The sequence below is a fragment of the Mauremys reevesii genome, linkage group 4, assembly GCF_016161935.1.
Source record: "Mauremys reevesii isolate NIE-2019 linkage group 4, ASM1616193v1, whole genome shotgun sequence".
Lineage (NCBI taxonomy): Eukaryota > Metazoa > Chordata > Testudines > Geoemydidae > Mauremys > Mauremys reevesii.
In genome coordinates, this window is record NC_052626.1 from 24381355 (window position 1) to 24407042 (window position 25688).

Sequence of the window (25688 nt, forward strand, 5' to 3'; positions counted from 1 at the left end):
TATGTCTCCATTTATTGCAGTTTAAAATGCATAGAAATCCTGAAGCCTTTTCAGAGGAACTGATCCCAGAGAGCCCATGCAATATATTATCTCATCAAAGCAACAAAACAACCCTCCCGCTTCACCCCACTGTCAACAGGAAAATAGGAATTCTTTATCATACATAATAGAACTTCAGACAAATATTTTGAATGTTTTGTTCAGCAGAATTTCTTTCACTGAAAGTAACACTGGACAACCTTCAAGGCTGATACAAGGGAACTGGTGTTTTAAAATGCACACATCAAACCCAAATCCTGCATCTAAACATCCCAAACTTTGCATCTGGATTTGAACTATATTCCTGCTCCCCTGCCCTGTAATGGGCTGAACCAAAACCCTGGATCTGAACTGCACACCTCCTCCCCCACAATGGACTGACCCCAAACCCTGCATTCTGAACCACGCACCTACCCCCTTACCCTGCACAATGGACTGAACCCAAACCCCGCATTCTGAACTGCATGCCTAGACCTCCTGCCTCCCACCCACATGGACAGATCCAAAATCTTGGCTCTGGATCCAAACACTGCACCTTGGGCCTCATCACTAAAGTATGGATTCTTTACATTTATGATGTTACTAAATCCCTTTTGGCAGCCCCGTCATTAGGGAGTTGTGTGTTCTTCAGCAGTGCATTATTCATAGATTTTTCAAAGACAGATGAACTAACTAGGACTACTACAGCCAAGTCGCTCATGGCTATTTCTATTCCTTTGCTGACAAGTTCTGCAAACGGCAAGCCAAGGTTGCACAAATTGCAACATTTGAATTAAAACTGCAAATGGTTACAGGGAACCGCAGAGTCTGGGAACAGGTTAACAACCACGTGCGGTTGTGTAGAGGAGAGCATTTGGCTATGGATAATCTCTGCTTTGATCAAGCAGACAGCACCATTTTACACAGTCCAAGCTAGCATGGAGCTTGCATCTAAAGCAAAATAAAAAGTATCATTCCTTTCGGTAGATGATGTTCTCCCCAAGGACTCCCCCCCAAATCGCTTTATGTGAGCTCGCACTGTTTTTAAAGTCTTTTTCCCTTGAGGGAGCAGATCGTTTAATATAGAGTACAGCATTGACGTCTGGTATTAAGTCAGTCAGGCTACTTCGAAATGAGGCGAGTGGGCGTCCTGGTAAGAAAATAAAAATGTAAGTTTATACAGAGGAGATGGGTCATCTTGGTTCTTTAGATTCCAAGAAAGATTTATATATAAAGCACTTTAAGCAGGTTCCTTTTACACCAGCTATGTGCATATGAGGCATTCTTCCTACATTCCCTGTGCATCCATGATCCTCACCAACTTCCGTAGGAGTGCACAATGCAGGATCAGGCCCCATAGGTTTTATGTCTCAATCTGTATTACAGAATTACGTTAACAAGTTACCAACACCTGCAGCTCCAGTTAATATGAATGCAAGATCCAGGCCCTCGGCATGTCAGAAAAACAGGCCACAAGTAACAGAATTGTCCTTTTCGGCCGCTCAGAAACAAAGACTTATTACAAAATGTGAGGAAGAAAAGGCTTAGGAGAATAAAAATAGACTACAGAATGGCCTTAATGTAGAAACAGAATCAACCGACACAGGCAGGATGTTCTATTCTGTTCTATGTAGGTTTTTATGTCATGCTCATCATGGTAGTAGCTGAGCTCCTTCAGGTTTGTGAGTTCAATCCTTGAGGGGGCCATTGAGGGATCTGGGGCAAAAACCTGTCTGGGGATTGGTCCTGCTTTGAGCAGGAGGTTGGACTAGATGACCTCCTGAGGTCCCTTCCAACTCTGATATTCTATGATAATACTCTATGATAATAGTCACATTCTTCATGTGTCAAGTATCAGAGGGGTAGCCGTGTTAGTCTGGTTCTGTAGAAGCAGCAAAGAATCCTGTGGCACCTTATAGACTAACAGATGTTTTGCAGCATGAGCTTTCGTGGGTGAATACCCACTTCTTCGGATGCAAGCAGTGGAAATTTCCAGGGGCAGGTGTGTATATATAAGCAAGCAAGAAGCAAGCTAGAGATAAGGAGGTTAGATCAATCAGGGAGGATGGGGCCCTGTTCCAGCAGCTGAGGTGTGAAAACCAAGGGAGGAGAAACTGGTTCTGTAATTGGCAAGCCATTCACAGTCTTTGTTTAGGTGTTAAATTTGCAGTTTAGGACTAAACAAAGACTGTGAATGGCTTGCCAATTACAGAACCAGTTTCTCCTCCCTTGGTTTTCACACCTCAGCTGCTGGAACAGGGCCACCTAGCACCATGCCAGGGTACTGGCAAAATACTGACTCAGAGAACAGAGCCACCTCCTGAATCACCCACACCACTTCCTAGGCACTCTGGATTTTTCATGGCAGGGCAGCCTCTCATCTCAGTACTGATCAGGCCAGACCCTATACAGCTTGTGAAATCTAACCATCTCAGAACCCAGCTTCTATTAAATCAAACAGAACAGCACCTTTATGCAATGGGACATGATACCAGTTCCTAAGTGGAATGTCATGCTTTTTTAAACACAGGATCTAAAGGGAACCTTTTTTACTTCCTTCCTGCACGCTTGCTGTCACAAGTCCCAGCAACTTACAACTAGCTCTGGCCATCTGTACTGAAAGATCTTTACTGGGGTTTTCAATAAAATAAAATCATCTCACCTGTCCATGTTCTCTGTTGAGTGACAATAAAACTTTGGCACTGTGGTTGAGAGTTACAGATTGCTGCAGCTTCCTCTGCATTATAAATGGAGAGCAAACATCCCAGATGGCTGTAGGAGGGCCAGCATTTATAGTCCTGCATTTCCATGGTTCGGAATCCCTTTAGGGTGATGTATTCTGAGAAACAGAATAAAAACTAGTACATAGGGACAGGGCCGCCCAGAGAATTCCGGGGGCCCGGGGTCTTCGGCGGCGGGGGGCCCCCGCTCAGGGGCGGCTCTAGACCCCAGCGCGCCAAGCAGGCGCGTGGGGCGGCCCTTTCCCTGGGGGGCGGCATTTGGCTCCGGTTGAGCTCCCGCAGCCATGCCTGCGGCAGGTCGACCGGAGCCCGGGACGAGTGACTGCGGCGGGTGCCGTGGTCCCGCGGCTCCGCTTGACCTGCCGCAGTCATGCCTGCGGGAGGTCCAGCCGAGCCGCGGGACGAGCGCCCCCTCCGCAGTCATGCCTGCGGCAGGTCCACTCGTCCCGGACCTGCCGCAGTCATGCCTGCGGGAGCTCAACTGGAGCCGCAGGGGCCCCGGAAAACACTCGTGGGGGCCCCTGCGGGACGCGGGGCCTGGGGCAAATTGCCCCTCTTGCCCCCCCCTCTGGGCGGCCCTGCATAGGGACACAGCTGTTAGGAAACTTTTAATATACTCCAAGAGGAAGATACCCTGCAGTATGTTACGGTTACATCATAAAGTTAATACTTTGCCCTTGCGTGACATCCTTCATTCAAATAGGATAGAGAGAAGTTAAAGTAGCCTGCTCAAACTGAGTCAGTGGAGGAACCAAGCACAGAACATGTACATTTTGACTTAACCCCCCTCCCTGCTTTAACACTAAATTTGTCTAATGGCTTCCAGACAGATATGACAGAGCAGGCAATGTTTAAGGCTACCGCTCACTCACTGTTAAGATTTCTGCCCCTTTGTGAAGATGTAAAATAGGGCAGAGGTGCTGCTAATGGACACTGATGGATAAACTGAGGGAGAGACGTTAGAAAATACGACTGCTAGAAATGCAGGCCCATCTGTGCAAGAGTGCACCTACATTTTTGCACATGCTCGGCTTGCAAGCATGCAACTTCCAGAGTAGATGTAAATCTGGCACTCCACGGATATTGCAATTCATGCCCATCCCAAGCCTGCATGGGAACACTTAGGAAACCTTGGGCCACAACACCTTTTGTGCTCAAAGCAGCAAGGAATGAACCTTTTCATGAGGAAGAATGATTAGCCATTTTTCCCCACAATGTAAAGGGTCCCCTTCTTTAATACAGAGGAACAAAGCCCCAAACTATGATCCATGGTCCACCAATGACTCAAAGCAGCAGATAGGTTGCACAATGAAACAGGAGAAAAATAAAGTATCACAGGGCTCCGTGGGCAAAGAGAGTGGAGGCCATCTGAGGATCTTCCTTACCACCTGGCCCACAGAAGTAAAAAGCTGGAGGGCCACTTAAGATATTAACAGGATATATATTCACTTGAAACACAAACTGATGCACATGCTGAAAGGACTGCGAGTAAAGTAGAGTACTTAAAGCAGCACGCACACGTGCACACACACATGTAAGTCAGACTGCTCTGCAAGGTACGTACAATGTAGTACAAGCAATCCCATGCAACTCTCATGAAAAAACAGCAAAGATTGCTCCGAAGAGAAAGAAACAGGGATTCTATGGCCAGCTCCACACTAGAAACGTTTGCTGGTACAGCAATATCAACTAGGGAGTGATTTTTGGTGATAATTTTGGTGATACTTCTATTTTCAAAAACCCCCAGCGAAGATGCAGTTATACCAGCATAAAAATGCTTTTGCTGGTATGGCTTAGTTTACTTTTTTTGCTGGTGTGACAGCATCTACACTAGGAGGGCTTGACTGTATAGCTATACCTGTATAGTTTTAATGGTAAACTTTTTCTAGTGTAGACTAGGCCTAAGTGTGCCAAATTCTGCCCTAACATACATCCACTGTGTCCATGGGGGCTGCATGAGCATAACTGAGATCAGAATTTGGCCATATTTGGAAACCACAAGACTCTTACAGTTCGATCACACCTGCAGTAATTGAACTATTATCTAAAGACTCTGAAGTCCTGTACCTTTTAAAAGAGGAAGTCTTTTCTGTAGATATAGCCCAGACTTGTACAAATGTAAAACCTTTTCAAAAGCTCCTAGGGTTTCATTTATTCCATATCGTAAATCACCTACATTAAAAAGAAAAATATGACAGAAGTGACTAACCTGATGAAATATAATTTAATATGTCTTCTCATAAAAGACAATGGGGTCTAAATATTAGCTTGTACCTGTTGCGTTCAGAATATCACCCAGAAGGGGCCGCAAAGCAGAAGGTGCAGTGTGTGGCAAAAGATAGGTGAAAAAATATCTGCAAAAAAATCCCACAGGCTTGTTAGAAGTGAGAGGTCTCAATATGTTAACAGTTAGTTCTCTCTAAATTTTCACTTTCCATTTCAGGACTATTCTGTTCTATTCAGGTTCTTACACAATGCCCAATACTGTGGTGCTGGAGCACCTTAACTGGCTTCTCATAGATCATGTTGCCAACCCCTCTTAAAGCTTGGTCCCTGTGGCATATAGTGCTGCCAAGTGCTTTATTCAGTCTAATTAAAAGGATTCAAGCAATGAAGCTTTCACTAAATTCCCCTGAAAGGCTCCTATGTATATTGCCTTGCTCACCTTTACGCAGTGACTTTCCAGTCTACAAAGGACGTGTATGCTCTCTCACCTAGGACAACCAGAAGGCCTTGTGCTAACAAAGCTTGGCAGCCCATTATTAACTGAAAGACAGGGTAGCTCATTATTAATTCCTTGAACCATCCAGTCCTTCCACAAAGCTGCTGCTCTAAAAGGAATGGGAATTATTGCAAGACTATAATTTTCTTTTAGGGTGAAATTAGGATCCCTCAATAACAGTGTCTCCCTCTTAAGCCCCAAACATTAATAACAGGCTATCAAGACTTTCACCTCCAGGTTAGCAGTTCAAATCTAGCCCAGATCAATGGAGAGAGGAAGTTGCTGTCTTTTGATGACTGATTGGTGGCCTACGTGAAGTGACTTGACAGTCTCAGTTCAATTCCCAATAGATGTCCATCTCTATTTCTTCTTCACTCCTTTGTTGTCCATCTCAACTCAGAGGCCAAGAGTTAAAGGGACACAGAGACTAAACTATCCTGTTCTCATGCAGAGGCAACTCCACCTGTAGTACCACCAAGCTGAGGCACATTGGTGGGGGAAGCTTGCACCGCCTCTTCTGTGGATAGTTAGAGGATTGCCATCTCCAAGGCTGTCATTGTGGAACCTCTGGGAAGCAATAAATTCAATGTGGACGTTTTTTGGGTAGGTTTATTGGTCATCATAGAGGGAAGCAGTCAGGGGCGGCTCCATGTATTTTGCCACCCCAAGCACAGCAGTCAGGCGGTTTTCGGCAGCACACCTACGGGAGGTTAGCTGGTAACGCGGATTCAGCGGCACGACTGCGGGAGGGCCGCCAGTCCCGCGCCTTTGGTGTACCCGCTGCCAAATTACCACCGAAGCCGCGGGACCGGCAGACCTCCCGCAGGCATGCCGCCGAAAACCACCTGACTGCCGCCCTCACGGTGAGCGGCAGGCCGACCCCCGCAGCTTGCTGCCCCAGGCACGCGCTTGCTGCGCTGGTGCCTGGAGCCGCCCCTGGAAGCAATGCAGTCTGCACTTTTTCTAGTCAACGACTACGCTGTTTTCAATTCTTAGCTAACAAGAAAAATAATATTTGCTACAAAGAGATTCTTAATAAATACCTCTCTGCTACATAGAATAAGCACAGGATACTGCTCACTACATGGTATTGTGCAATTTATGATCAAATTTGCCATTTTTTCTATATAATTGTACATACCAGTATGCATTAAAAAGATTCTTCTTTTCATTTAGTCTGTCACATTTCCCAGCTGCAGTACATTTGAGAATGAAGCTTTTTGCAGGGAAGTCTAGTGTGCAGTCATTATCTTCCTTGCATGACAGTTCCTCAGTGCTGGCATCGTCCATGTCTGTCACTTTTAGGTTTCCATCCACCATAACAAACTGCCTTGGCTGGAAATCCAAGAGGACTATTGAACCCAGAGGGGAATGTGCCAGGTAAAACAGCAGTTTCACTAGACTCAGGCAAATCTGAGAAAGAGGAGATGAATAAGCATGGGAAACATAGTCCAAAAAAAGCTATTCAACTGGAAGAAGAAGAAGAAGGGGAAAGGCATTCAGTGAAATTAAAGACAAGAAATGTACAGTATTTAAAAGGAAATTATGTGTATGTTACAAGCTGTATTGTCAATATTGCCACAGGATTTTACTGTCATAAGCAGTTTAGCAATGTTTGTTAAATATGCTTACACACAAACATAAACCTTTGCAGTCACACCACTAGGCTAAAAAGCTACAAGGGATACAGTATCACCTTTCATGCTTCAGGCCATATGTAGATTGCCAGCTGGGATCAGGAAGGTGTTTTCCACCATAGTACAGCATTACACAGTTGGCCCTGATCCTGCAACTGTTCCATGTGCTTGGACTCCTGCACCCACATGGAATCCCATGTACTTCAGTCTGCATGAGTTCAAGGGTTTGTTAACTCAGAACAGCTTATAGGGTCAGTGCCTAGTGTGGTGCATCATGGGATAAAAGCAGGCAGGGACCATCAGTATAGACCATTGCAAGAGTCAGGATATAGGTGTAGATGGTCCAATTATCTGTTCTAGAACAGCACTCCCTATGTAAAACTATTGTACTAAATATTTTGTACATTAAGGGTATGTCTACACTGCAATTAAAAACCCGCGGCCAGCCCTTGCCAGCTGACTTGGGCTAAGGGGCTGTTTAATTACGGTGTAGTCATTCAAGTTAGGGCGGGGCGCGGGTAGGGTTGCCAACTTTTTAATTGCACAAAACCGAACACCCTTGCCCTGCCCCCAGGCCCCTGCCCTGCTCCTTCTCCGAGGCTCTCTCCCCTGCTCACTCCATCCCCCCTCCCTCTGTTGCTCACTCTCCCCCACCCTCACTCACTCGCTCATTTTCACCAAGCTGGGGCAGGAGGTTGGGGTGCGGGAGGGGATGAGGGCATCTGCTGGGGGTTGTGGAAGCCAGTAAATAATTAACAAGGATTTGAAGAGATCTTAATGAATGTTAGTTAGCAAGAGTCAGGCCATACTGTAACCTTAATGACGTAAGACTTGTAGGAGCAAAGATAGTGCGAGGCGACAGGACAGGAACTGTGTACAAAGTTATTATGACCTTACAATCACTAACCAAAATGCAGGCTTGCTTTTCTTAGGATTGAGACAAATAAGATAAGCCTTTTTGCTATGTATAAACAAAATGTAGTTGTTGCTTTTTACTGTCTGTATTATTGTTAGAAATTGTCTGTAAAAGGTATAAAGGCTTGCTGTGATTGTTTACCAGTTGAGAGACCTGTCCAGGACCCTGTGTCCTATGGCACTCTCTCCCTCCATGGTAATTACTGGAGAAATAATAAAGAATTTGATTTTGCTGCACCCAAACAAAAAAGTGAGAACTGAGTTTTTCTTCGACAATTTGGGGGCTCGTCCGGGATGGCAACGCCCACGGACCCACAGACAACTACTACGGATCATTCCCCTTCGAACCCCATGGCGCCACATGAGAGGTATGAGACCTTTTGAAATCTCTATTGGGGTATCGGAGGAGGACTTTCCGTGAGGACGTCTGTCTCTCTGTTGGGCTCACGCCATCTGAACTTATTGACTGTGCAGCAGGATCAGATGCAAAGTGGTATTGGGGAGAGGCCCCAATAAGGTTAGTTTATAGCAGTACTGGGAACTGCTGAGTTGGCCAAGGAAATGCATAAGGTAATGCATAAGGTAATGCATAGGTAAATGCATTAGAATGCACCGGTGCTGAGGGGTTTTTACCGCCTCAAGAGGGGTTGTCATACCGCCTCATGGTATTGGTCCGGACCAGGTAAAGATGCATCATGGTTTAAAAAAAAAAAAAAAAAAAAAGATAAAAAGGTTGAAAAAAGGTTAAAAAGAAAAAGAAAAAAGGAATTTGTCACAGTTTGGTGAGCAATTAAGAATGGGGGGCATTGCAGAATTTACACCATCTATCTGTTTTACCCTTGTTAGTTTATGTTTGCTTTGTTTGGTACTGTTGGTGTTATGTGGTAAGAATAGCATGATTATAGGTGAGCTCTAATAGAATAAGGAAACACTATTTGGTTTTGGTGCACTATTTAGCTTTGGCTCTGTTTTGTTTAACCGGTTACTGATGTTTTTCTGCTCTGTTCATTTGGGCGATGGGTGTGTGAGCGGAACTGAACTTCTCGTTTGTAATTCCTCACGGTGGAAGCCATGTGTGCGATGAAGCTCTGAGGTTGTCCTGAGATTTTTACAGTCCCGCCCCCCCCCGTAGCGGACAATATAATAGAAGTAGAAAAATTTGGCTTAGACTGTAATTTTCTTTGCTTTTTGTGTAATTTTCTTTTCTGTTTAAGTGTCAGCAGACAAATGGGTGGGTCTCTGGGTAGACCCCCAAAGGGGTTTGGATTATGTGTTAAGTGAATGGCCATGTATTTTTGCCCAGGTGGCAAGCCTTACTAGGGAGGACTCAGTAATCTTGTGAGTAGAAATGTTTTGGGGACAAGACCAGAAGGGTGGGGGCTAGTTGAGTAGCCCACCCTCCTAGCTAAGAACTGGTTGTGGAACAAGTTCGTGTCCATGGACGGGACGATTCAGTGAGGAAAAAAAGGATCGGGCCCAGACGGGCAGGCAACAGACAGAGAGATTGGAAAACAGGTTGGAAACTTTTGAGGGTGTAGTGGAAAGAAGGAGTAAGTGAATATAAGCATGAGGATTTCAAATACTCAGAAGGATATTTGGAATGGTGATTTGCATTGGTAAAGTGGCTGTTGGAAGGAAAAAGCAATTGATTTTTAAGGGAAAATGAAAAATTGACTCTGTGTTTGCTGGGGCGAACAGCACTTGAACTTTGTGAAAAAGCTAAAGAGAACAGTTTTTTGGTGTCTTTGACATGTTTGTGAATGAATTCAGGCAAAGAAATTATTAGATTGCACTCATTTGGCTATGAACGATTTTGTTAAATCAGTTGAAGAATGTATACAGTGCTATGTAATGAAATTTTATTAGGCCCTACAGGCACTATACGTGGGGATGGTATTCTTTCAGTGTTTAAAAGCAGGAGTTAACAGTAAAAAAAAAAAAAAAAAAAAAGCAAGCCGGAGAGCATCTGTGTTAATGCAAATTAACTAACTGATAAGGTAGAGGCCGCTGAACCAGGGCTGTCTAAGAAGCACATACGAGAAAATATGGGGTAATTCCTCTGTTTTGCCTAGAATCAACAAGAGTATTTGTATATTTTAAGTATTTAATTGCCCAGACGGGGTGGACCTCTGTTTTTGTCTTTCAGATAATCAAAGAAAACTAATGCCAGCTGCACAGCATTCAACGTACCTTGATTTACTGGCACAGTAAAAAAAATTATGTTGTGTGTTCTATGTTCTGTTTTGTGGTGTTTTGTCTCGTGGGGAAAAAAAATTGTTGTGTTTAATATTTTCATGAGATGGTCTGATTTGACATCAAGCGAAAATGTTGCATTGCAATGCAGATACTTGTTTTGTTCAACTTAGAATACAAAGTGTTTGGTTACATCAGAAAAATGTGATATACTAAAGTCTAATACATTTTCTTCAGTAAGAGAAAGAAACTACATTGGCCAAATCTTTTAATTGAGAATTGTTGTTAAGATCATACTGACAGTCTTTGGAAGCAAGGACATGAAAAGTTAACCCACTCCCCATATTGTACAAGGGATCCTTCTGGCTACCTCAGATTTTTAGCCAGAGGGCTGGGGATGGTGGAAAGCTATTGGACTAGAAGTTATATTAAGTGAACTTCTCAAAGTGGGTGTGCTTGTCCTGGCTTGTTCTTCCAAAGTTCTGTAATAAGGTTATTTTAGTGAAAGGGTATATGTGGCATACATTGAATGATAATACTTCTGTACTGTATAACAGTACTGTTTATGTGTTCATGGTATGAAAAAGGTGTATAATTGAAGAGTAAAAGTTTCCTTTGTAGGTTAAATGGAAAAAACAACCAGAGAATGGCTAACATGCGCTGGCCCCAGTCAAGGACACCGCTTGGCTGCCTACCAAGGGAAGGGGGGGGGGGAATGGTTGCTGCAATTACACGAGATTGGTGTGCAGCGGCCAGCCCACTCTCCTCCTTGGGACCTTTTGTAAATATTCAGACTGATTTTATTCAAATGTCTAAATGTTGTGGTTATGAATATGTATTAGTTTTAGTTGATGTATTTACCACTTGGGTTGAAGCTTTTCCCTGCAGGACAGTAGATGTCTTTGCTTACAGATTTTGTACCACGTTTTGGCATCCCTGTGACTATTAACAGTGGTCGTGGAACTCACTTTACTGGACAGATTGTAAAGGAGTTATGTGCAACTCACTGCCCTCACCACCCAGAATCTGCTGGGACAGTGGAACGCCAGAACGGGATTTTAAAGAATAAACTGGCCAGGATTTGTGCTGAGACACACTTAAAGTGGCCAGATGCCCTTCCTTTGGCACTGATGTGTATGAGAACCATTCCCAATCGAACGACTGGACTCAGCCCTCATGAAATTTGACAGGACACCGAATGCTGACTACCAACTGCACCCCCACTGACCCCAGCTCAGATGGACATTCATTTGCTGGATAACATAATGCTTAAATATTGTCAGGCACTAATGAAATGTGTTAAGTCTTTTTATACACAGGTGATGGAACCACTACCAAAGGATCCTGTGCAACCTTGCCACTCGTTGGAACCAGGCGCCTGGGTCTACATAAAGATCCATCAGTGAAAGACTGCCTTGGCTCCATGCTGGAAAGGCCCTTTCCAAGTCCTGCTGACTACCGACACCGCTGTGAAGTGCCACAGACTGACTGCTTGGACCCAGGATTCTCACTGCAAAAAGACCCCTCCACATCCGGAGAATTTTCCTATTGATGATTAGCCTATTCTTTCTTCTAGTTCTACTGTGCTTCTGGACAGCAGGGAAAAAGCTCCCTTGTCCACTGACAGACCAACTGTGCCTTTAGAGTTTTCTAGGAAAAGCACAGCTATTACAGGGTGATATGTGCTGGAAACCTCTCCCCTGTAGGATGCTAAACCTCGATTGTTTTGGGAAAGAAGAAGACACACTCACTCCACTGACATTGCCAAAGTCCAGGAATTCCTGACTGAAAAGGACATTGAGAACTGACCCTGGTGAAGAAACAAAGAATTGTACACTGGCAGGAGGAAATTTGTGGGACCCATGCTTGGGACTGTGGTATTAATTGGATTTTGGGGTTTATTCTACAGGCTGCGCCCTGTGTTTTGGATAAATCCTTCAGTATGTATTGCCCTCCCTAATTGGATTTTACCTGACATTGCCCTTATCCAGTTTTCTACATACCCAGATTACTCACAAGGGGCTGCCATTAGATTAGCACAACAAAAGGCCTGGGTTATTTCCTCTGGACAAAAAGGGAATTGACCAGATCCCTGTGGGCTGGAGCCAATAGTGTAGTAGCCATTTGGACTACTCTTCCAGGCCAAGAACATGATAAGAAATTGGGGCAACTGGAAAAGGCCACTAGCCTTATTTTTGAAGCTCAGCTATCTTCAGTACAGGCTGGAGTTGGTGAGTTACATGTCATTTCCACCCTTAGTTCTATGACCCAGAAGTTACTGACAGAGATGGTATTGAATATCACTGAGGCTGGGAAGGCATTGCAGTGGGATCTGGACTAGACTTGGCCCACTGCCCTTCCAGACGTCAGGAGTACCATCTGATCTGTGGTCATGAAGACATACTTGGACACTTTCTGGATGGAAGTGTGGACATTCACAGTGCTCCTTCCAAGCATATGGACCGGTTAGGGTGGGTGTGGGCTCCCACATACCGAATCCTGCTGGGTCCATGGGGAGGATGCCTGTGGGACTGTAATTATTTACCGAGACATCTGGGGAAATTAGACCACCTGGTATCTCCAACTGATTTCTAGACAGTACCCCTAGAATGACACCTGACATTTTGGATAAGAATAGAGAGTCAATGGACATTTTGGCCGTTAGAACCACCACAGCTCAGTGTATCTATAAACTGAAGCTAGGGGAAGTTGTCACTGTTTATGACAATATTTGTTGAGGGTGGAGGTCAAGGAACTACCCTGACGGGACACCCATTTTTTTTCGAGCTAATGATAGCTGTGTGTGCGTTAATGCCACCACTTTACAAGATATACATATTGATCTTACCACTGCTGCAGGCAATTATATCATTTACTGGCCTGCAGATAGAATGCAGATAGAATATTGCAAGTAGCTCTTAGATTTTAGGTATATTTTGATTGGACTAGAATGGTGCCTGATCAGTTTCAAAATTTGCTTTCATTGTTACCAAAGGTTCAAAGAATCTCTGAATTGCAAGGGCAATTCCCATGCTTTAGAATATATATTAAGCTGGAAGGAATGCCTTTCATACAGCTTATAGAGTGTTTACTTTATGTACTAGGTATGATGTTTTGTGCTTTGTGTTCACGATTGTACAACAGTCCCATTATGTTATTCCTATAGGATTGTTATTATTTGTAGTGTTGTTAGTTACTTTAGGATTATATTGTTGTTGTTGTTGTAAATAACGTAAGAATAGCAATACCTTTCATGTTCATGCTAATTATGCATTGTCATTACGTCCCCTGACGGTTGACATGTTTGCTGTAGAATCTGAAGTCCATGGTTTCATGCGAATTGAGATTTGAAATTGTTTGTTGTACTAGAAGTACAAAAGGGGGGAGTGTGGAAGCCAGTAAATAATTAACAAGGATTTGAAGAGATCTTAATGAATGTTAGTTAGCAAGAGTCAGGCCATACTGTAACCTTAATGACGTAAGACTTGTAGGAGCAAAGATAGTGCGAGGCGACAGGACAGGAACTGTGTACAAAGTTATTATGACCTTGCAATCACTAACCAAAATGCAGGCTTGCTTTTCTTAGGATTGAGACAAATAAGATAAGCCTTTTTGCTATGTATAAACAAAATGTAGTTGTTGCTTTTTACTGTCTGTATTATTGTTAGAAATTGTCTGTAAAAGGTATAAAGGCTTGCTGTGATTGTTTACCAGTTGAGAGACCTGTCCAGGACCCTGTGTCCTATGGCACTCTCTCCCTCCATGGTAATTACTGGAGAAATAATAAAGAATTTGATTTTGCTGCACCCAAACAAAAAAAGTGAGAACTGAGTTTTTCTTCGACAGGGTGCAGGCTCTGGGGTGGGCCGGGGAATGAAGGGGTTGGGGTGCAGGATAAGGATCCAGGCTGGGGCAGGGGTGTGGGAGACCTTTCCTACTGCTGGAGCCTGCCATGAAGCCCCTATGCTGAGTTTTGGATGTCTTGGTCTGTTGGTGGCTATGACTGTGGTAGCCACGTTCAGCCTTGTGGGTCACATGCTTTTGGAGGTTTTATGGTTTGAGGGTTTTTTAACCAAAGAATTTCTCACTGATTGCATGTAGTTCTTCCTTTAACTTCAACACCATCCTCCCTCCAGTAAAGCAAATAAGCAGCAGCCATTACAGTGAGACCCTGACCGAGACTTCTGAGGGCACTACTGTAATACAAACAATAAAAATAACTTCCACGTCATAAGTAATTTATGCTAATGGAGAGCTAAAAAGCCTCACTTGGCCTCTCACCTACCAGACTGAGACAGCAATTTATTATTATGTATTTGTATGATAGTAACACCAAAAGGCCCCAAACAAGATCAGAGCCCTACTGGACAAACACATTGTAAGAGACGGTCCCTGTCCTGAAGTGCTTATAATCTAGAACAGGGGTGGGCAAACTATGGCCTGGGGGCTGCATCCGGCCCTTCAGATGTTTAAATCCAGCACTCGAGCTCCCGCCGGGGAGTGGGATCCGGGGCTTCCCCTGCTCCACATGTGCTGTGGCTCTGTGCTGCTTGTGGAAGCATCAGCATGTCCCCACTCCAGCTTCTACGCGTAGGGGCAGCCAGGGGGCTCTGCACGCTGCCCCCTCCCCAAGCACAGCCCTCGCAGCTCCCACTAGCCGGCACACCTGACCCCCTCCAGCACCTCGACCCCTTGCCCCAGCCCTGATCCCCCTTCTGCTCTCTGAACCCCTCAGTCCCACCCTCCTTCACCCCAGAGCCTGCACCCCCAGCTGGAGCCCTCATGCCCCAAACCGCACCCCAACCCCCAGCCCAGAGCCCCCTCCTGCACCCTGAACTCCTCATTTCTGGCCCCACCCCAGAGCCCGCACCCCCAGCTGGAGCCCTCATCCCCTCCCGTACCCCTAATCCCCAATTTCATGAGCATTCATGGCCCACCATACAGTTTCCATACCCAGGTGTGGCCCTCAGGCCAAAAAGTTTGCCCACCCCAATCTAGAAAAAGGATAAGAAACAGAAAAAGGATAAGAGAAAAGGCAGAAGGACAGAGGGGTGAAGTAACTTGCCCAAGGTCACGCAGGAGGTCAGTCAGTGGAAGAGCTTGGAATAGAACCAGTCCCTGTCCCTTGCCCCATCCACTGGAACATCATAGCACTGCAATAATGGGCCTCCCTATACAAATCAATAGACCTCTCTGCAAAGGCGTGAAGAACTGAAGGAACCAGACATCCGTCTAACACAGAGTATTAAACACAATACTATCCCTAGGCAGGATTCTTTAGACTTTTTGTAATTTTAGGCCTGTTGTAACATTGCTTCGGAGGGGGGGAAAAAGGAATAGCTAGTAATAGTGGAGCTCCTGCTCTCTGACTGGAGATATTATTTACTGTAATTTAAAAGGGGTGAAAACAAGATGATTTAAAGATTTCCAGGCGCATACAGAAAGTCAGCATGACAATCCTGTGAGCCCCAGCACACATCATGGGCTTTTTGCATTTACTCTGTTTGAGACCTAAAAGCTACTGATAAAACTGCCTTTGATTGTTTTCTTACTTTAAATCTCTCCTCCCAGGGAGTCTGCAGAAGCTGAATCATCTCCAGAGGGGATCCCAGCTCCAGCATAGCTATGACCCTTATTTCAGGATCTAAGCTATTATCATTGCACTGACCATGCAGCTGTAGAGAGAAAAGGAGTGATTGTCATACTGATGCATATTCAAGTACAAATGTCAAGGGAAAAGGTTGAATAAATATTGACAGATCAGCTTGGCCTCTGGGGAACAGGGCCGGCTTTAGGCCAATTCAGCCAATTCCCCTGAATCGGGCCCCGCCCCTAAGAGGGCCCCGCACCCAAGCCCCAGTACGGCGTACGGGCAAGAGCCGGTGCGCTGTACCGGGGTGGCCCGGCTTCCCCAGGGGGCAATTTAAAGGGCCTGGGGCTCCAGCCCCTGCTGGGAGCCCCAGGCCCTTTAAATTGCCACCAGAGCCCCACTGCTGGAGCCCTGGGGTAGGGCTGCGGGGCGCTGGGGGCTATTTAAAAAGTCTGGGGCTCCCGTTGCTTCTACCGCCCTGGCCCTTTAAATAGCCGCTGGAGCCCCACCGCTTCCCCAGGGCTCCCGTGGCTATTTAAAGGGCCGGGGCAGTGGAAGCAGGGGAGCCCAGGGCCTTTTAAATTGCTCCCGAGCCCCGGGCTGCTGCTGCTGCTACCCCGGTTGGGGAGGGAGGAGGAGGGGGCACTCACTGTACAGGGTGGGCTGTACCCCCTATACCCGCACCCCCTGCCGCAGCCAGCCCCTGCTGCACCTGCCCTCATCAGCCCCGCACCCCCTGCCCTGCCTGCACCAGCCCCTGCCTGCAGCCAGCCCTTCACCCCCTGCCCTGCCTCCAGCCCCACACCCCCTGCCTGCAGCCAGCCCTTCACCCCTGCCCTGCCCCCAGCCCCCCACGCCCTGCCTGCAGCCCCCCCCGCACCCCCTGCCCTGCCTGCACCAGCCCCTGTCCTGCCTCCAGCCCCACACCCCCTGCCCTGCCTCCAGTCCCGCACTCCCTGCCCGCAGCCAGCCCATCTCCAGCCAGCCCCTGCCTCACCCCCTGCCCTTCCTGCACCCCCTGTCCTGCCCGCACCAGCCCCAGTCCTGCCGCCCGCCCCCCACCCCCAGCCCGGCCCGCACCAGCCCCTGCCTGCAGCCAGCCCTTCTCCCCCTGCCCTGCCTCCAGCACCGCATCCCCTTCCTGCAGCCAGCCCCGCACCCCCTGCCCTGCCTGCACCAGCCCCTGTCCTGCCTCCAGTCCCGCACCCCCTGCCCTGCCTCCAGTCCCGCACCCCCTGCCTGCAGCCAGCCCCGCACCAGCCCCTGCCTGCAGCCAGCCCCGCACCCCCTGCCCTGCCTCCAGCCCCGCACCCCCTGCCTGCAGCCAGCCCCGCACCCCTGCCCTGCCTCCAGCCCCGCACCCCCTGCCCTGCCTCCAGCCCCGCACCCCCTGCCCTGCCTCCAGTCCTGCACCCCCTGCCCTGCCTCCAGTCCCGCACCCCCTGCCCTGCCTCCAGTCCCGCACCCCCTGCCCGCAGCCAGCCCCGCACCAGCCCCTGCCTGCAGCCAGCCCCGCAGCCCCTGCCCTGCCTCCAGCCCCGCACCCCCTGCCCTGTCTCCAGCCCCGCACCCCCTGTCTCCAGCCAGCCCCACACCCCTTGCCCTGCCTGCAGCCAGATCCTACCTCCAGTCAGCCCCTGCCTTGCCTCCAGCCAGCCCCATGTCCACTGGTATCCTGCAGTTCCCAGGGCAGTAACCCTGCACACCTGCTTCAATGAGGGGGAGCAGGGAGCAGCTGGGACCCACACATGTGCACACCCTAGGGTGACCAGACAGCAAGTGTGAAAAATCAGGACGGGGCTGGGGGGTAATAGGATCCTATATAAGAAAAAAACCCCAAATTGGGACATCTGGTCACCTTAGCGCACCCCCAGGGACCCACACATGTAAAACGGAGCTCATTTCTAGTTCAGGCCCATCTTTTTAAAAAAGAACTTTAGGTGGGGTTAACATACATCCATATTTTCCCAGATATATCAGGCTTTTTTGGTTCTTAAATTGCCATCTGGGATTTTTAAAATTTAAAAAATTCCTCCTGGGAAAATACGGACGTATGGTAACCCTACTGGTACAAAAAATACATACTGGGGCACATCCCTTAATTCAGAACTTGTTATAAGGAACTGGTTGCTAAGAAATGAAAGGCTTTTTTAACATTTTTTTTTAACTCATTCCTGCCGGGGCCCTGCCGAAAATGTTCAAATTGGGCCCCGCACTTCCTAAAGCCGGCCCTGCTGGGGAATATAGATTCAAGTACAGTAAAAGGCATCAATTCTCCTATACTCTGTTTAAAGCAGGCAGACACTGTGTAAATACAGTACTATAGATAATACAATTCAATTGCTCTGTGTCTAGAAGTCACTGATGCCATCACCTCGATGCACAGTTCTGTTTGCTGACCCGACCAACCGCAGTTGTTCCGCTGAGCGAGAAAGCAGCGTGAACTCCCTTGTGCGATTTCCCCCCCGCGAATGGCATCATTAGCGGTCACCAAGCCCAGAGAGACCCTGATTAGTTTACGGGCTGTGAATTTGAAGAACTTGCTTTCTACAAAGCACGTGGCTCCTGGCGCATCTCGCAAGAGAGTTTGTAGTAAACAGCGCCCCCCCCCCCTTCCCATCTCTACCCAACCCCATCGGCCTGGCATTATTTGGAAGAGCGGGCTCTCCTTCCTTCGCCCAGCTCCGGCCGCACATTAGCACCGGCCGGGCGCTATAGCACAGCAGGGGCGGACAGGTGCGGACACCTGGCTAACGCAGGGCGTAGCTGCCTGTGCGCGATGGCTGCGGGCCAAGGAGATCGGGCACTCGCCCCGCTACCGTCACCATTCACGCGGGGATGGAGGCGCTACCGCAGCAGTTGCCCGGGTCCCCCGCAGTAGCCGCGGGGCGCTGGGAGGTGGGCGAGTGGGGCAGCCGCGCGGGCGGCATTGGAGCAGCGGGGGGCAGAACCGCTGTGTCCCGCCCGGTCCCTCTACCTGCCTTGACGACGCCGGGGTGGTCGAGGCGCTGCAGCAGCGTCACCTCCTTGAGCAGCTTGTAGCTGGCCAGCCTGTGGCAGCCGGCGCGGTGCCCGTGGCGCTGCACGCAGCGGTTCACGTCGCTGCCGGCCGAGGCTGGCGCCCTCTTTGCCCCTGGCTGCCCGCATGCGGGACGGGCTGAGCGCGGCAGCGACCCCGCCGCCTCTGCCTGCCCGTGCCAGGGGCGAGCCCAGGGAGGCGTGTCAGCCCGGCCCCGGAGCACCGCGCGGCTGCCAGCCCCGGCTCGGCTCCTAGGGGCAGCTGGCGGCTCCGGCCCACCCAGCCCCGGCGCGGCTCCCTAGGGGGCAGCTGGCGGCTCCCGCCCACCCAGCCCAGGCGCGGCTCCCTAGGGGGCAGCTGGCGGCTCCCGCCCACCCAGCCCCGGCTCGGCTCCCCCTTCGCTCGGCTGCCCTCTCCCCGCCCGCCTCCCGGAGCCTTTGGGGAGCCTGGCGTCTGCAGCCAGCCCCTCCTCTCACCCAGCCCGGGGGTGGGGGGTGGGGGAGGCGCCGGGGTTTTAAACCGGCCCTTTCAGGTGCCTTTGGGAGACAGGGAGGGTCAAATCCGGCCCCGATTTCACTGCAGCGGTTCGTGTTTCTGTCGGTACACGCCGGCCGAGCGATCTAGCCCCCGCTATGGAGGGGCTGGGGGCGCTGCTGCTTCTCCTGCTCTCGCTTTGCCTCCTGGCCTTCGGCCTTTACTGCGGCTACGTGAGAGCCGTCCACGCGCAGTACGATTACATCCCCGGCCCCCCCAGAGCGAGGTAAGGCGGAGGCCGCCCCCGGGGAGCAAGGATCTGGCTGTTTCAGGCATCTCAGCAGCACCCTCCCCTATTTGGCACCCCAGTGCCAGGTCCCCTGGGGGTGGCAGGTTCTCACTTTGCACCAGCCTGGGTGCCCATCTGCTGCCCTGCTAATGCCCGCGTGGCCCAGTGAGGAAATCCGGGAGGGGGCTGCTGTGCTGTCCCTCCAGGAGGACTGGCCGTGACCTGGCTGGCGTTGCAGGGACAGGTGTGCTGGCCTGACCCGCTTTGGGTGCAGAACTGGCTCCCTCATAGTCAGTGGCAGCTTTGCCATTGACTCGAATGAGGTCAGGATTTCTCCTGTTATGCTGGGGGCGGTAAGCGCCTGGTTAGAGGCACTTCAAGTCGTTTACCTGGAGGATTTGGCTTTGAGTTGTATTTGTAGGATTTGGGCTCTGGCAATCCAGGGGAGGGGTTGTGATCCATCTCAGGGCTACCGGACTGGTTATGTTTGAAGCTCTGTTTCTGTCATACACTGGTTTTAAACTGACCCCGTTCAGCACAAAGCTTCCCCCCCCCCCCGAATGTCTGTGGTCATGTCAGAATTTTTGGACCATATCAGCTGACAATAATTTCACCTGCTTCAGCATATTCTTTCCTTACCGTGTAGGTATTCTGTTTTTGCAAAAAACAAATGTCAACAGATATGAACAATGGTAAAGAGACCTGTAGCACCAACGTGGCATTGCTGTCACAAGGAGAAACAGCTCACGTAGCAGTATTGAGGCTGCTTATTTAACCTTATCTTTGGGCCTGGGTGCCCTAGTAAACTGGGCATATACTAGTATGTGAGCAGACGCAGCAATAGCATTCTATTGCATTGGCAGCCACTCAAGGATATCAAGTTTGGTTGTGTAACTACAGTTGTCATGTCTGTCTGTTCAGAGTCTACAAATTAATATTGGCGATACGCCAGCTCTAGTCCTGTTTGTAGTTAGATCAAAATGGCTTTCCAGGCCTGTGGCACCATGTAAGTTAAGTTTTTGGTTGTTTATTTGTCTGTTTCTCCTTAAGGATTTTTGGTTTGATCTTCAGTGATCAGCCTAGGTAGGATCCTTCAAAATAAGGCTTGTGATCTCTATATCCCTTTTTAATTTCCAGCGCTGCTATATTATGCACTATATTGAGATTTGTGTGGCTCCTAGTATCAGCTTTATTTAGGCTTGATACCCTGTTGTATATTTTAGAATAGAAACTGGGTAAATTGTTTAAGGTGCTCAGAGCCTTCATTTATGGGCACTTTTAAATTAAAACATTCTGCTGAATAGGTGTGAAAATGATTCTTGCATTGGGGTTTTGGGCCATTTTTCTCACTTGAGTGGCTCACATCTTTGATTATCCCGTCAAAGGTTTATTTCACATAAGAAATCTAAAGGAAAACGTGGAAAAATAGATGTCTTTCCAAACTGACATTTTTTGGGATAATTGTCACATGCCGATACATCCCAACCTGAGCAAAGGTATCATCGTGGTGTACAATAGGTGTTAGGAATCCAGGAGTTTAATGAGTATTCTAGTCCCCTTGTAGTCCTTTGATCTGAATCTTTGTTCATGTGATAAAGAAAACCATTTTTAAGAGCCCAATCCTGTGAGATGCTGAACCCCTCCACCGCCCAGCTCCAATTGGAATCCAGGACTTCTGCAAAGAATCCTCTGCACTGCAAGAATCTCTGCAGAGCCCTGGAAAGAAATGGACTTGCAATGACACAGGTGTGTGAAATGATGCAGATGTGTGACTCAAACATGCTGGTTTAGTCATTTAGGGCCATAGAGTGCTCTCTGTGTTAATTAGCATGGCAACTGAGGCTTGCACACCAACAACCTCTTTAAAAAAAATATGCAAGTGGCCTGTGTGAAGAATATATGTTCTGTATTATCTTAGGTCCTGATCCTGCAAACCATACTCATTAAACTCCTGGATTCCTAACACATGCTTAACTTTATGTGTTAAGTCCATCAAGTGTCCCATTGATCAAAAAAGCATAAGTGGGAAAAAAATGTGGTGCTGTCCTTTCCATGGGAGGATGGGGGAGGAGTGTTCTAGAGTAGAACCATTGACATGTTCCATCCCCATCAGCCAGCCACTGGGCTAGAGCATACATAGAGGAGGATTCAGGCAGAGGCCTTTTCTATACTAGACCTTTCTCCAGCACCAGTGCTGCTCAACCAGCGGGAGCACTAGTGTAGACAGGCCACTTTTGCCACCAGTATTCCAACAGCTAGAACTGCTCTAAGCAGAGCTGGACAATACTATCTATGGTAAGCTTTGCAGGGCTCTTACCACTGTAGTGAGCCCTTCACACGCTTTTAACATTGTTCTTCTCACAACGTCCCTGCCAATTTTACCAATGGGGAGCTGAGACAGAGCAACAAAGTGACTTGTCTGAGGTGACACAGAAAGTGTTTGACAGAGCAGGGAATTGAAACCAGCTCTCATAAGTACCAGGCTAGTGCACTAACCATTTGGCCATCTTTCCTCTGTCATAGTGAATTAAACCACTGGCAGCCAGTGTACGTGAACATTCCCACCATTGTTACCACCAGTGGCTCTGGCACTGGCAGACTTGCATTGGTGGGAAATTTGAAGAAAAATATTTGTGGTGAGGACAACAACCACAGTCAACAAATGAGACATGCACAAGGGGAGCCAGGGCCACAACTTTGCTCCTTTATGCTCAGAACACAGAGGTTTCTGATACTTCAGCTAAAGGAGAATTTCTTTTGCTAACAGTTAGCAGCAGGGATCCTGTCCTTTTTGGTCCAGTTACTAGAAGGGAACTTCACTGATTCGCACACACAAAGGGTTAAAAGAGTTTGTTATAAATGGTTGGGTAATTTTGTTAAATGCTTGACATTTTTAAGTAACTAAAAGAAGCTAGCATAGAGAAAGGGAACCTGTGCTTTTTACCATAACAATAGCACAGCTATCTGTTTCTCATTTGGAAAACTGATCCCCTTAAGCACAGCTTGTTGGTTTTGTGAGAAATTGCAGTAGGAAGCTGCTGAGCCAGATCCTACTTCAGATGTACACAGAGTCAGTGGGAATTCCCAACTCGCCTCTAAAGGAAGGAACTGGTGCCTGGGTTTTAAATAAAGCTGATACATTTGATGGATTAACACCTTTTATTCATTTATGTAATTTCCATATTAGCCAATACGTTCCCTTCTAATTTTTCCTCTTTATTTCATAATTTGAATGAACCAGAACGTGTAGACAGAGAGGGGCCAATTCTAATCATACTTTCATCAGTGTAACACCATTGACTGAGTTACCATGGTGTAAAGAAGTTCAGAATTGGGCCCACATTCTCTCTTCTATACACACAGTTATATAACAACTACAGCATGGACTCGGGAATGTTAGACTGAAGGCACTGGGTCCCTTTATCATTGATGCCAAGACAGTTACCACCCAAACAGCTCAGATTCTTACACAGGGCTTGGCTACACTTACAATTTGCAGCACTGGGAGTTACAGCGCTGGTCATGCAGCTGTGTAGGGCCAGCGCTGGAGTGTGGCCACACTGACAGCTACCAGCGCTGCAGTGTGGCCACACTTGCAGCACTTTCCAGCGCTGTATTGAGAGGTGCATTGTGGGCAGCTATCCCACAGAGCACCTCATCCCATTTTGGCGCTCAGTATTGTGGGAAGGGGAAGGAAGTGTGCGGGTCATTCCGCTTCCTGTTTGCCAGCGCCCCGTGGTGCATCGCTTCACATCCCAGCATTCACTCTTTCCGGCAGCGTTTGGCGCCATTGTGAGTGTCTTTCTGTACTCTCTGTGTGAATCGCGATTTCTGTGGCAAATGGAGCCCGAGCTGCTGAGGACTGTGCTGATGAGTGTCGCCAGCACAACACGTTTGGCAGTCGAGCTATTCCTTCAGCTCCAAAGTGACAGTGAGGAGTCTGACGATGATATCGATATCGATTCTCCTGCCGCGTGTGACACCAAAGTGCTTGTGGCATTCACGGAAATGCTCAGCACCGTTGAACGCCGCTTTTGGGCTCGGGAAACAAGCACTGAGTGGTGGGATCACATCGTCATGGAAGTCTGGGATGACGAGCAGTGGCTGCAGAACTTTCGTATGAGAAAAGCCACTTTCATGGGACTGTGTGCTGAGTTCGCCCCCACTCTGCGGCGCAAGGACACAAGATTGAGAGCTGCCCTGACGGTGGAAAAGCGGGTGGCTATTGCAATCTGGAAGCTGGCAACTCCAGACAGCTACCGGTCGGTCGGGAACCAGTTTGGTGTGGGAAAGTCGACCGTGGGAATCGTTTTGATGCAAGTTTGCAAGGCAATTAATCGCATCCTGCTAAGAAAGACCGTGACTCTGGGGAGCGTGCAGGACATTGTGGATGGCTTTGCACAAATGGGTTTCCCTAACTGTGGAGGGGCGATAGATGGGACGCATATTCCTATTCTGCCCCCCCCCCCACCTGGCATCAGAGTACGTTAATCGTAAGGGGTATTTCTCTATGGTTCTCCAGGCGCTTGTGGATCACCGCGGGCGTTTCATTGACATTTACACAGGCTGGCCTGGAAAGGTGCATGATGCACGCATCTTTGGAACAGTGGCCTTTTCAGGAAGATGCAGGCAGGGACTTTTTTCCCAGACAGGAAGATCACAGTAGGGGATGTCGAAATGCCCACTGTGATCCTTGGAGACCCCGCGTACCCGTTACTCCCTTGGCTCATGAAACCCTATACAGGGAAGCTTGACAGGAGCAAGGACCGGTTCAACTACAGGCTGAGCCGGTGCAGAATGACTGTGGAGTGTGCTTTTGGGCGTTTAAAAGCCCGCTGGAGATGTTTGTATGGGAAGCTAGACTTGGGGGAAAGCAGCATCCCCGCGGTTATATGCGCTTGCTGTACCCTCCATAATATTTGTGAAGGGAAGGGTGAAACATTCAGTGAGGCATGGACCACCGAGGTTCAAGTCCTGGAGGCTGAATATGCACAGCCAGAGAGCAGGGCTAATAGAGAGGCCCAGCACAGGGCTACAAGGATTAGGGATGCCTTGAGGGAAGAATTTGAGGCTGAAAGCCAACAGTAATGTTTGCTGCCTTGCATGGGAGTGAATTGCACTGCTTACACTGTTATTCTATTATCCATAATAATAATATGATTTGCAGTGCCTCTTTCTTTACTGGGCTAAGGTATCTTTCACTATCTGCTATAATAAAGACTGTTTTCAAAGCCAAGAATTGTTTTATTGAAAAGAAAAAAACTTCCTTGACAGACAGACAGACACACAACATTTCATGAACACAAGAGGGCAGGGGTGTGGGTTGGTGAACTGTACAGTCACAAGTTTGCATATGTCCTGTCTGGATTGCTGTTTAATGAATCCTGCACTTCAGGGTGCATATACTGCATGGTGATGGGGGTTGAATGCAGAGGGTAAGGGTGGTAGGTACCAGGGCTGGTTGGGGAACGTACAGGTGTTGGAGGCAGCTGGTGGTGGTAAGAACCTGGATGCTGGGGAAAGGCGGTTTGAGCTGACATTGGGGCACAAGGCAAAAAGCTTTGGGACGGGGGGGGGCTGTGGGGCAGCACGGGACTGCTCTGCCTGCATGGCTACGATAGCCTGGAGAGAGTCCACTTGGCGCGACAGGATCTCTAGCAGCTGGTTTGTGCTTTTCCTCTTTGCCACAGTGTTTCTACGCCAATGTCTCTGGCGGATCATGCTTTCCTTCTCTCTCCATTCTTTCAATTCTTTTCTCTCTGTAGCAGAGTGATGAAGAACAGTTTTCAGCATGTCCTCTTTGCTCTTTCGGGGATTTTTTCTCAAATTTTGAAGCCTCTGTGATGTTGAACATCTGGGCAGTCCAGTAGTCAAGGTCACTGCAGAAACACAGAAATGACAACATTTAACACGGGCAGCATTGTATCCACTATCTCCAGACATGAATTGTTACACTGAGGGAGTTCTCACTTTAGCATTCTTTTCCCCACACGCATAACACAACAGAAGCCACGAAATGGTGAGTGAGGGGTGCTTACTTATATAGGGATAAGTGGGGCTTGAGTGATAGAGGGGAGCTGGTTGCTTCGG

At 48.3% G+C, this 25688-nt stretch overlaps 1 protein-coding gene and 1 pseudogene across 5 annotated transcripts in view; one reads left to right on the plus strand and one right to left on the minus strand.

Moving 5' to 3' along the window:
- Nucleotides 1-18970, minus strand: LOC120402811 (annotated as a pseudogene).
- The window catches only part of LOC120402810 (cholesterol 24-hydroxylase), a 20321-nt gene continuing 13164 nt past the window's right edge, over nt 18532-25688 (plus strand). For 2 of the 5 annotated variants that reach the window (XM_039533194.1, XM_039533195.1), the window contains exon 1: nt 19271-19595. In XM_039533194.1, the coding sequence (XP_039389128.1) occupies nt 19468-19595 (128 nt within the window). In that variant the 5' untranslated portion in view covers nt 19271-19467. Of the gene's footprint in view, nt 18553-19270; nt 19596-19699; nt 20241-21143; nt 21345-25688 lie in introns of those variants that run through there. The other 3 variants (XM_039533198.1, XM_039533197.1, XM_039533196.1) reach the window with 3 other exon arrangements.